The 13,158-nt window shown below is 44.6% G+C and overlaps 2 protein-coding genes across 14 annotated transcripts in view; one reads left to right on the top strand and one right to left on the bottom strand.

The window, feature by feature from the left end:
* Nucleotides 1–13,158, top strand: part of LOC147021606 (uncharacterized) — a 119,703-nt gene that overhangs the window by 60,984 nt on the left and 45,561 nt on the right. For 5 of the 8 annotated variants that reach the window (XR_015060866.1, XR_015060865.1, XM_085891743.1 and 2 more), the window contains exon 1: nt 2,843–3,051. The exons of the other annotated variants lie outside the window; for them this stretch is intronic. The gene's annotated coding sequence lies outside the window, so the exon portion shown is untranslated. Of the gene's footprint in view, nt 1–2,842; nt 3,052–13,158 lie in introns of those variants that run through there. 8 annotated transcript variants of the gene reach the window in all.
* Nucleotides 350–13,158, bottom strand: part of LOC147021605 (T-box brain protein 1-like) — an 89,617-nt gene continuing 76,808 nt past the window's right edge. For 5 of the 6 annotated variants that reach the window (XM_085891734.1, XM_085891729.1, XM_085891730.1 and 2 more), the window contains one exon: nt 350–1,480. In XM_085891734.1, the coding sequence (XP_085747860.1) occupies nt 724–1,480 (757 nt within the window). In that variant the 3' untranslated portion in view covers nt 350–723. The remainder of the gene's footprint in view (nt 1,481–13,158) is intronic. The other variant, XM_085891731.1, reaches the window with a different exon arrangement.

Here is a 13,158-nt window from a genome sequence, read left to right as displayed (position 1 = left end):
TATATATATATATATATAATATATATATAATATATAATATATATATAATATATAATATATATATATATATATATATATATATATATATATATATATATATATATATATACTGGATATGGAGATATAATATATATATATATATATATATATATATATATATATATATATCTCCATATCCAGTATATATATATATATATATATATATATATATATATATATATATATATATATATATATATATACTGGATATGGAGATATATATATATATATATATATATATATATATATATATATATATATATATATATATATATATATATATATATATATATATATATATATATATATATATACATGTTTAAGCAGTTTAATTTGACACTGAAATGTAGGGCCATTAACTTTTGACTTTTCAGACAAATACCGTAGTTCTGCGTGCATTTTATAATACAGAAGAAGGAAATATGGCAAAGAGCATGGGAAATAGCAGCAAAGATATTGACACAAATGAAACAAAAAGGTGATCAGTTAAGTGAAGTAATAGTCAAACTTTGGCAAGATGGACGAGCTCTTGCATGCTGGTCCATGATGAACACCGAGAGCTAAACACGTGTTGGGTTCTTGAACCCACAGCCTGGTCGGACGAATAACAACGCTCAAGATCGCATCATGGACTTAGTAATGAGAGGTTTGAATCAAAGGATTACTGCTCTTCCCCTTGGCACCCTACTCAGGCCCATAGTAGCCGTAACAAGCTACGTCCTTGAGGCAGCTTCGCTCCAAGCCCGCTGGACTTGAATCGCGCTTGAGAACTGGCCGCTCTGATTCTGTCGAGAGGCGCTGCTTCTTATTCGAGTCAGAAGCCGCCGAATCGGGTATCTCCGGAGCGTGACTTTCGTCTGGACTTTCGAGTAACTTCTCAGCTCGAATCTCTAGGTCTGAGGAACCGAGTTGCTGCAGCTCCTGCAACATGGATGAGGATGAGGATGATGATGAGGGGGGAGGCTGGGGTGTGCGGGGTTCCCATGGCCGACTCCAGTCTGAGGCTGAACCAATGAGCGCCTGTTCTGTAGGAAAGTATCCGAGTGAGGCAACAGGGCTGGTGGGTAACGGGAGCGGTTTAAGACCGTAAGGGATAATGGAGCTACCACCATTACCTTCTGCATCATATGATGAGAATTCCAGCCTGTTGGGGGCCACGAACCAAGATCTCTGAGCGGAAGAGGCACAGCTAAGGTCTGTCGGCTGCAGGGATCCCCGCTCGCTCTCACCAAACTGTGCCATTTTGGAGCCATAATGCTGGAACCGCTCCTGGGAGGTTCCGTATCTTTCGGCCGGCCCGTAGCGTTCAGGAACACCTGCACCAAGGCGCTCAGATAGCAAGGGGCTTCCCCCGTAGCGCTGTCCCACGGCAAGCAGCTGCGACCGTGCCATTTCATGTGGGGATGGCGTGAGTCGCTCCATGTCCATTCCTGGGTAGATCCTGCAAGGATGCCATGTGGGAAGGACTGTATTAACATAAAATTCACTGAGGGCTTAAGTAACCAGCATTATTACTTGTTGGAATGGACAACGCCTCTAGTTGTTGTTCAACTTCATAGTTGTTGCAACAACCAAAATCAACATAACCCATGCACCTCGAAATACTTGTGATTAAAAAAAAAACAAGAGGTGACTCTTGGGCACAAGATATTGCTATCCATTTTATCGGTAAAAAGAAAGATCTCTGCTATCATTCTATTGGAATAAAATGGGATCTTCACTGGAACCAAAATTGGGATAGCATTGAAAAAAATATTGAATAGTTTGACAGAAGCGACAATTCGTAATCACAAAAACAATTTCTTTCATGTCTATCAATAGCACGAACCATATCAAAAAGTATTTCTAATAATTATTGATAACCAGACTTGGAGGCATAATGGTGTGCTCTGAGTCTGGGAGATTGGCAGTTCAAATCCCGGATAAGTTGTACCAAAGACGTGCATGCTGTGCAAAAGACCAAAGATAAAAATCGTACGTGGCATGCTACTTCCTTTCATGACACTCGGCAAATGAAAAGATACAGCACGACCAAATAACCATAGGAAGGCAATCACTTCGAAGGTTGATGGGCCTCCTCCTGTGATGCAGTTCCTTGTTAAGGAATTCATATCTCACCAGATTCTGTGGCGTTCAAATTGATTCGGCTGTGCAAATGTTTAAAGAAGATTTGAAGAATGCTCTATCTCAAAAAGATCTTCATTCTTGTGAGAGCAACTACCATGAGAGTCTGATGTAAGACAGTAGCTCACTTGGATGGGTGAAAAAAATGTTAAAAGTCAAGTCCTGTGTTGTCCTGGTGTGTCACTGTCAGTAGGTGTGTAATTTGTGTGTGACAGTTGTTGCTGTATATGTCAAGTCTGAGAGCATGCATAAACATTTAGTCATTACTCAAACAATATTTATAGATGATTCATTATATGGTCAGATTAAGTTGGATAAGTTTTTAACTCATGCAAAACGTCACAATGATAATGCATGCTCTAGTTTATTTGCTGCTTGAAAGTGAGCTAAAATCCATAAGGCAGTTTAAGTGCAACATGCCAGTGAACTGCATGGATGAGGGAGAAATGCGATATGACATGGCGGTTTTCTGAAGTAAAAGACTATACAGAAGCATCTTGGGAAGTGTGAACTTCAGAGGAAAGTTAAAAAAGGTATGTTCAGGAAGGAGTCGCATGTAGCATGTCTGGCCGAGTCGCACTTGGCATGTTCAGGAGAGCCGCACATGGCGTGTTCAGTCAAGCCTTGTTGGGCAAGTTTGAGCAAGTTGCGTGCATCGTGTTCGAGCATGACTGGCAAGCCAAGTTTGAGTGAGTTCCGTATTTCATGTCCGGGCATGTTGCATGCGGCATGTTCGGCGAGTTGTGCGTGACGTGTCCGAATGAGTCAAGTGCGACATGTTCAAGCGAGTCGACTGAAACGTGTTCGAGCTGGATTTGTGAGGTGCGGCGTGTTATGGGTAGTCGTGTGGCAGGGCATGCTCAGGGGAGTTCTGCGCATCGTGTTCGGGTGAGTCATACGCAGCATCTACAGGCAATTCGCAAGAGGAGTGTTCGAACTCGAGTTGCTTGGTGCGGTGTGATTTGGCTCGAGTTGCTCGGCATGGCGTGTTTTGGCTCGAGTCGCGCGGTGTGGAGTGTTCCAGCTCGAGTAGTGCTGTGCAGAGCATTCAGGCCCGAGTCGCACGGTGCGGAGCATTCGGGTCCAAGTTGCGCAGCGCGGAGCGTTCAGGCCCGAGTGGCGCGGTGCAGAGCGTTCGGGCCCGAGTCATGCGGAGCATTCGGGTCTGAGTCACCTGGCATGGAGCGTTCGGGCCCGAGTCGCGCGGAGTGGAGCGTTTGGGCCAGAGTCGAACGGTGCGGAGCGTTCAGGCCTGAGTCGCGCGGCATGGAGCGTTCGGGCCAGAGTCGAACGGTGCGGAGCGTTCAGGCCCGAGTCGCGCGGCGTGGAGCGTTTGGGCCTGAGTCTCGCGGCGAGGAGTGTTCGGGTTCGAGTTACGCGGTGCGGAGTGTTCAGGCTCGAGTCACATGATGCAGAGTGTTCAGGCTCGAGTCGCGCTGTGCGGAGTGTTCCAGCTCGAGTAGTGCCGTGTGGAGTGTTCTGGCTCGAGTAGGCCGTGCAGAGTGTTCGGGCCCGAGTCCCACGGAGCGTTCAGGTTGAGTCACGCGGCGTGGAGCGTTCGGGCCTGAGTCACATGGCAAGATATTCGGGTGGTGCGGAGCGAAGTGTTCGGGCTTGAGTCATGCGGTGTGGAGTGTTCGAGCCCGAGTCACGCGGTGCGGCGTCTTTAGGGCCTAAGTCATGTGGTGGCATGTTCGGGTCATGTAGAGTGATGCGTTTGGGCTTGAGTCGCGCTGTGCGGAGTGTTCGAACTCGAGGCAGATAGTGCGGCGTGTTCGAGTTGCGTGGCGCAGCATGTTTGGACTCGAGGCGCATGATGCGGCATGTTCAAGTCATGCCGAGCGGCGTGTTGGGGGAAGGGTCGCACGTGCCGCATCCAGGGGAAGGGTCGTGTGCCGCGTTTGGGGCAGAATCATGTGTGACACACAAGGCATTTCCCAAGACATGTGCATACGATTTCCCCAGATTGACTGTTGTGATGCCAAAATGGGCCATGAGCTCATTTAAATGTATCTCATCCTGAGGTGTGGAGTGCAATACCATTGGCATGGCCAGCTGTGCGAAAATAATGTATCTTTGCAATGTGATGGCAATGGAACATGGAAAGAGAGAGGGAGAGAGAGTCAGAGGGATTGATATTTTTCTGCCTTTGCATTTAACATTCGCGGTATCTTACAATTACAGAAGCGAAAGCCTATAATTGTGGCGAGGAAGGCAAAATGGACACAAGAGATGGTGCTGATGGAAAAAAACGTAAAAGGTGGAATAAAATGGCCAAGTTGTTTTTTTAATGTGGAATAGAATGGTGCAACAAATTGCCCCAAAAAACGCAACTGGGGGAGAATCACGTGGCCTGTCCATGGAGTGTCATGCGTGGGGCATGCATGACTGTCTGGGGGAGAGTCATGCATGCTACTTCCGGAGGGGGTGGGGGGGGGGAGAGTCACGTGCCATGTCCGGGGGAGAGTTGCAGATTCCAGCAGGGGGGGGGAGTCACGTGCAATGTCCGGGGGAGAGTTGCGCACACCAGTCATGTCGAGTCTCATTACGCAATGATGGAGCTCAAAGCTCTGGCTATAGTTTCGGCCATGAATCAGCGCTGCCAATACCTGATGGGCCTATCCACATTTCAGCTCCTTATTGACCACAAACTGCTTGAACCCACACTGAACACGTTCACTTTGGACCTAGTGATAACCCGCGATCATGTCACGTGCAGAAATTCTCTCTCTATACGTTTACAGCGACTTGGCAGAAGGGATGCGAGTTGGCCAACTCAGATGCTCTCTCATGCCACCTGGTGGATAGCCTCCTGCCAGATAAAGAGGTGGAGATGCACATTCAACATCACGTACAGCAAGTCATCTTGGCAGCAGTAGACAGCGAACATCAATGACGGGCATCAAGAACATCTACGCGATCCGATACTTAATAAACTCTGTACCAATGATGCAGTTTGTCCCGGCTTTTCAGCAAATCGTAATGAGTGGGACCATCGCATCAAGTCTTACTTTGGGATATGTGATCAGCTATTAGTTTACGATGACATCGCACTCTACGGTCAGCGCATTGTCATACCTCGGGCAGCATGTACTGAAGTAGTGAATTGACTACACGATGCACAGCCGGGCCTGTAACGTACGATACACCGAGCACGACAGACTGTTTATTGGCTGAATTGACGATATTGCCAATGTGATTCATTTGTATCCTGTGTGTCAGGAGTGAATGGCCATCCTTCAGAAGGAACCGGTGGAAGCAAGGACAAACCAGTAATACGAGTCCACTGTATTAGATTTGTTGATGCATACAAATTTATGGCAAGTCCTTTATCCACATTAGCATCAAGTCTAACATAATTTCCAAATCTCCACATCATTTATTTAGAACCAGATGAAATTAACTCTTATCACAAAAAGGAATTTACTCTTATGACAAAATGGATGCTTTCAAACGATTTGATGAAGCAAAATTACAATCAAAATAAAATTTTTGAAATGACGAGTAAAATTCAAATCACTGATGAAGACGTTCAATACACATGCAATATCTGGGGAACATTCAACCCAACAAATATTGGTGAATATCACGATTTATATTTCAAAACATGTTTTATTATTGGCTCATGTATTTGAAGCATTCAGAGAAGTTTGTAATTATAACGACTGTACACATATGGAATAGACCCAGTCCATTGTTATACAACTCCTGGATTCGCTTGTTAAAAATGACGAAATAACCATTAGAAATAATTACTGACAAAGATATCCACAAAAGAGGTGGGAAAGATAAAAGATGTGGAATATCAGTTCTGTTCAAAGAAATATGCAAAAGAAAATCACAAATATCTTCCAGATGATGATGCTTTGAAAGTTATGTCTCCTCCCGGTTTCACCGGAGTTTACTCTCCGTCAGTCCTTCCCATTTGCGGTTTTCCTGACTTTTATTTCCATACCCTTTAACATATTCAACTGAAACTATATGAGAATATATCGCATCGGTCAGGGACATGCATTACAAAGCAATTGTCGCTCTTGTTACCCTTGATGGAGGAGAGGGTATTGCATTTGGGTGCATTTGTTTATCTGTTTGTTTGTCCGCACAGAACTTTAGTGTTTTTCTCCGCAACCGCTTGTCAGATCGAGACAAAATTTTCACCATAGGAGCGACTAATCAGCTCCAGCATTTTAATGATAATTACGATTTCATCGGCCACGTGGTGTGGCAGCTATGTTGGGAAAATGGAAAAACTTTGGATCTCTGTATCTCAAAAACTGCACCATGGAAATAATTGAAACTTCGCACATGTCAAGGACTCCTCATGGGGAATAAGTGGGATATATATTTTTTAATAATGTCATAGGTGCCTTCATTATGACATCCGTCATAATTGCAAATTTAGAACACGACATCTGATCAGTATGAAAATTTGAGTCATCGAGGGATAAATTGATCCACAGAAAAAAAATGATGACGTCATCAGTCAGGTGATGAGGCAGCCGTATTAACAACAAAACAAAAAAAAACCTTCAAAATCTTCTCTGAAATGGCTGAACAGATCGAGGAAAAACTTTACAGTTATGACTGCCTATCCATGAGGAACAAAATGTTCACACAAATGACATCATAGGTCATCTGGTTTGGCAGCCATATGGGAATTACCCTTAAGCATATAAAAATGTTCTCCAGAATAGCTGGACAGATTGAGGGGAAACTTAAAAAAATATTCCCCCAAAAAATTATTTATCTTGAACTGCTTCATCAATCGATGTGAAACTTCAGAATTATGATCTCGTTGTCATGGGGAATATATGTTTTCAATTTCAACCTGATCGGACACATGGTCTGGCAGCCTAAATTATTTATTTATTTTGATCTGGGTTCTTTTTGATTTTTTAATAAGACTCACTTGGCTGCGCCTGGATGGGTTTGAGGTTAGAGGAGTAGCAACTGACACCCAAATCCTGTCCAGGTTCCTGCTGATGACTCTAATCTCTGCTTTTTGCTTGTTTGGGTTCCTTCTGATGACTCAAATGCAGGACTGTACCTATTTGGTCTTCCCTTTTATTTGAATTGAATTTATTTTAATCACATTCTGCATTCAATTGAAGAACAATAAACATCATGGATCAGGGTCAGGTGTCCAAACAAAGCAGGGTCGCATTAAAAAGGGGGACATCTTGGTACCCGGTCATCACTGCCAGCAGTTATAAAGGAGCAGTTCTTGATGTCTCTTATTAATTACGTAACACAGAAGTACAAAAACGCCACACAAAATACACCACACAAAACTACACAAACACTGCACAAAACAAGTCCAGGCAAGGGTCTGCAATCTCTGATTGCTATTTTCCTTGTTATCTAATGTATTGTGTTCAGAGGGTTAAGTTCATTCCCCCGACCCAGTTGTCGTGTGCGGGGCTGTTAACACAAGCCTGAACGGATAGCCGAACGATTTCCCTTGGAGGCGAACAGCCGAATTCTCTGGAGGTTGTGGCGCGTGAGGGGCGGGAGGCGGCGAAGCACGTACTAGAGGCATTCACTAGGATGGGAGCACAAGGGTTATACTCAAACCCACAACAAATAGACAGACACAAGCAAATTTATTTAATGAACATAAATGAAATATTTCATGGAAATAAACCAAAGCGTGATAATAAAAAACGTGAGGTAAACAAGATAAGTTTGACACGTCTCCACACGGGCTTAGATACAGACAAAGGGAAAGATTAAATGAAAGAAAATCCTGTCATTATTCTGGCACTTAGCTGTGTGTCCAGAGATGGTATTTTAGGAGCCTGGTGCCATTAAACCCACATCGTCCTGCGTGGGAAACTGCACTGAAAATAACGCCAAGCCACTCTCTGTGGGGGAAACATGTGAGGTAATTTGTGCGGCGGTATTCAATGCCAGGGCCCAGAAACCGTCGTGCAGCTTCTTTTCACGAACAAACTTGCCACACTGTTCCTCTCTAAGCACAGAGTCTGCTCACTACCATGACTCGCCTTCTTCCTCGAACATGCAATGGGATAACGCCGAGTTACCTGAGAGACACGCTCCTCTTCTTTTCTCTCTTTCATAAACGTACAACTTCGTAACTCAGCCGAACAGCAATGGCTAGCTTTTTGCTCCAGCATGCGGGCAAATTCACACAGCACAAACATGAAAATCGCGCTGCTATTTTGTTGTGCCGAGAGGAGAGCAAAAACGAGACCCTCTGTATCAACCGCGTTCTTCACACCAACGATCTCCTCATCTCCCACTTTCTGACGTCCACCGACTAATCATAAGCCTCGGGGGTGTGACTTGTTGGTACGAAGCCGGGAAGGTGATGGTATTTGTCTGCTCAGAACGCTCGGCTCTGTTATTGTTGTTGTTATAAGAACGTAATTCTTTTATATCCGGCTTTGTGAATGCAAAAACGTAGGAAAAGGTCACAGGGGACAATCACATACTCAGAGTAATCATCCTTAAACCCAACCGAATTAACACAGCACCACCCCCCCATGTGGTGATATGTAACAATCTTAAGCTGACAGTTTTCCACACTTAATTTATGTCGAGATGTCTCCTCCTCATCCACTGACCATGCTACACTATACAATCCTACCTTTACTATGATGTTCCTCCATGTTGTTGTTCTTCTTTCGGCTGCTCCCGTTAGGGGTCGCCACAGCGGATCATCCGTTATGATCCGCATACTGATTTGACACAGGTTTTACGCCGGATGCCCTTCCTGACGCAACCCTGGTCGCCTCTTACGACACAGCGATAAGGATTGGGTTTCGCCATGATTCCGGGCTGCCCTACACCCTCTCATAGCGTGGCCCAGTGCAGAGCTCCCGTCCTCAAGCGATCCGCCAACCCAAGCCTCTGAGTAGCCGGATTACAGGCGCACGCCACTACGCCCGGTATACAATGTTGTTCCTCCATCTACCCCACAAACATAACAGTATTTTTATGATAACAATTTAGATGGATGGGCAATGTCTCAGACTTTATGATATGAAGGGTTCAATTGGGTAAAACAGAAGAACTATGAAAAAGTCTTGAAAGAGGTTTTAATCTCTACCCAGTAAAGATTAGATAAATCAAAAGTTGGATATTACTTTGAACGAGATATAACATATCCAAAAAAACTCCATAACAAACACAAAGACTTACCATTTGCTCCTGACAAAGAAAAACGAAGTAAACAATGACTCGGTGATTATCAACAATCATTTCTTCCTACATAACAGACCAACCGAAAAATTACTTGAGAAGAGAAGCAGAAACAAATGAGTTTGAGAAAGACTTTTATAAATCAACTCGTGAGGTAGCTGTGCTTTGCACAGGAGGGGGCTGGAGAGCCAGTTCATGAAGGATTATGGGCAAAAAATGTACTGCAGCTGACCCCAACAGAGGTAAGGTGGGAAATATTTCTATGATGTCAATGGCAAATTTGCAAATGCCGAATCCGCGAATGTCATGGGTGGAAACCCTCACATAATTTCCTCCTTCTACTTTAAACTCACTCTCTCTATATATTTTCATTCCAAACAGCATCATTCCAATCACAAATTAATACTATACCATTAATATACCAAAATACAAACACACGTGAGGGAAACAAATAGATGCCGGCCGTTCTCACGTGACACCCAATTACAGACGAATCTGTTGGTGAGAAAGGGTGCATGGATACAAAACATTGAGGATGGATCGGAAATTAAAATCGTAATTGAATTGAGAAACTTATGAAACCTCCCGACCATCTTAGAATGGATAAAAGCAGAGTAATTCTGGTGGAAACCCAAAATTACAATTGTACCGAGATATCAAATCAGCAAATGTTTCTGCTGAACCCATGATTGTGTTCAATGCCGGATAAGGAGTAGTTTTGTATGGATCAAAACTCAAAATAATAATTGTATTGAGGTATTTATGAAACCTCCAACCCACCTTGGGACATCCGCTGGGACCCAACTTCCACAGAAGGATTGATGGGACTAGCCCCAAAACTGAGGGAGTAGTTTGGGGACAGACAAACAGACACTCCTGCTTTATAATGTAGATGAATCATGCTGTATTTTTTAGCCCCCCCCCCCCGCGTTGGACTTAATCCAAAACGGGCGTTTATGGATTTAGTCTCGATTTTTGTGTCCGTGCGGGCGTCCACCACCATATCTCGGACATGTATGGACCGATTTTATTCATACTTGGCACAACGCAAACACATGATGGTACTGTATACATATGCACAAAATTTGGTTGCCATTTTAGTTGGAAAAAAAACAAACAAACAAAAAATATCCCGGTCAAACACATACTCAACCATTTCTCGGATATGCATTTGCTGATCTTGTTCAAACTTGGAACACAGATAATGAATGATGGCTGACTGACCCGAACCCTAACAGCTTATATATGCACATCATTTTTTTTTGAGATCAGATCCAAAATGGCTGAGTGTTGGCCATTTTGTTACTTAAACGTGTGCCCCACCATTTCTTGGATATGCATGGTCCGATTTTCTTCAAACTTGGCACAAGCACAGTACACGATGACATACACTTGCAACTAACTTTATTTTGCGATTTGATCAAAGGTGGCCGACTGGGAGACTGGCGGCCATTTTCGTTGTATATAAATATGGGCTAGCCCTTTAACTCCGGACAGCAAAATTACTAAAACAATGGGGGCCATGACATTTTATGTCTTTTTTACTTTTTTCATACAAGGTCTAAGGTGAGTAATGGAGCCGCCACTCACACACATGGACATACTGACGAGACAAAAGCTTAATACAGCCACTGAGCTTGGGAGATGTGTCATCACTTCACGGGATATTCCTGGTACCAGCGATGTCATATAAATGCTCCACATTTCCCACCGCACTCAGCGGGGCATTTCCTCAAGAGGAATTTCCTACTCCTCATGGATGCCAACTGATGGGGATTTCCTGTGCTCTCGCGTTTTAACTGCTGAGCGTCAAGCAAGGAAGCAGCACGTCATTTTTAAAGGCTTTAGTATGACGAGACAAGGGATTGAACTGCCGGTCTCCCAGACACAGACCAGACACTCTAACCATTACAACACTGAGTCTGGGAACTATGAAAAAATGTTTGGCAAGACGATGGAAAATGTAAGAAATAGACAAGACATAAGACTTCCTACATTTTTGGAAGCAGCATCAAAAATATATATATATATATATATATATATATATATATACATATATATATATATATATATATATATATATATACATATACATATACATATACATATATACATATATACATATATACATATATATATACATATATATATATACATACATATATATATATATATATATATATATATATTGTGACGTCCACGGGACTTGAACAGTCCCGCCAACGTAGAATGAGCCGAAACGATGGAGGCGGTTTATTTATTTATAACCCAAACATGGCGGTTCTAATCGCTCTACCGCAAACGGGACGAGGAAGGTGGCACGAGTCACTTTTCACTGAGTTGATGATGTTTATTTGTTTTTATTATTACCAGAAATAACAAGACTCGGCAAGAAGAGGGATCCGGGGCGATTCGACGGGATGGTGTGGGATCGGGCGTGGGGAAAAACACAGACAATTCCAATGAATATACAGTTCTCAATCCCTCTAAGGCGCCAAGCACACACACACACACACACACAAAACGTAGCTATTTCTGGTGGTCAGGCTGGACCGTAGTGTGGACGCAACTGTCCCTGGATCGGCGTCGGACGAGCTGGCCTTGCTCTCGTCAGGGGGGCAGGAGAAACCGTGGTGCTGTCGACCTCCTGGTCTTGGCCCAAGTCCGCTCACAGCCGCCAGGGAACCAGTTCTGGCGCCAAGTTGCGAGCAGGAGAGGGAGGCAGGTCCGCCCGCCGTTCGACCCCGTACTCCGAGTCAGCAAACCCCAGAGCCAACCAAGGTGAGGCACGAGGCTCAGCAAGGCTCCAAGTCACGATCAAGAACACGATCGAATCAGCACAACAACAAGGATGCTCCCCGCGCAACAGCCTCCCCACCAAAAAAACACGATCTTTTGGTTGTAATCTTCTTCCTCTCCCTTTTCGACCCCGAACAGAACCTTTTTATCCTCCTGTCCTCGTCACTTCCAATCGAGCCGTTTATTGGCCCACCGCCGTCGCCTTCTGCCAATAGTGATCACGGGGCGGAGCCATCCGCTGCACTGTCCTGTGACGTCACGGCCAGTCTCCAGAGAATACCAAAAGGGGTTTACGCAGACACACTTACCCTATCCCGTGTCCCTATCTAATTACGTGACAATTATTATTTCCCCCCCTTGAAGAAATGAACATTTACGAGACAACTTATCACCACTGAATTGCTACTTATTACATCGAGATCCTGGTAAACTCGAATAGCATGGCATACCTAATTAAACATCCTAATTACCCTTTGAATGCATACCCCCCCCTCAAATGTAACAATATCTTCTTCTTCTTCTTTCGGCTGCTCCCGTTAGGGGTCGCCACAGCGGATCGTCCGTATGATCTGCATAGTGATTTGGCACATGTTTTACGCCGGATGCCCTTCCTGACGCAACCCTGGTCGCCTCTTACGACACAGGGATATGGTACACCTATTTTAACCGGGGTATACACCGGCCCAGTATACTGGTACTCATTTCGCCGACCTCGGAAGGATGACAGGCTGAGTCAACCCCCTGGTATATTAATTCAGTGGCCCAACGGGGCTTGAACTCAGGACCTTTTGGATCCCAAGCCACTGCCCTAACCACTGCGCCAACACCAGGATATATATTGTTGCGGATTCGCGCCCGCCGGCGTGCGAACGGCCACGTAACTCGAATCGCGGCACGTCGCCCACCGGACGGACAATCCCGTCGTGACCCTCTCGGACTAACGCCGGGAACTAGTCACGGGTGGGCCTTTCGGCCTCACCACGATCGTGCCAATTGGCCCCCCCGCGTGGGATAGGGTTGCTCGCCAAATTC

Source organism: Eptatretus burgeri, chromosome 8, assembly GCF_056783735.1.
Source record: "Eptatretus burgeri isolate ZD-2024b chromosome 8, Ebu_testis_v1, whole genome shotgun sequence".
Classification (NCBI taxonomy): domain Eukaryota; kingdom Metazoa; phylum Chordata; class Myxini; order Myxiniformes; family Myxinidae; genus Eptatretus; species Eptatretus burgeri.
Note: the sequence above shows the minus strand (reverse complement) of the source record. Positions and strands in the feature narration are given on the sequence as shown.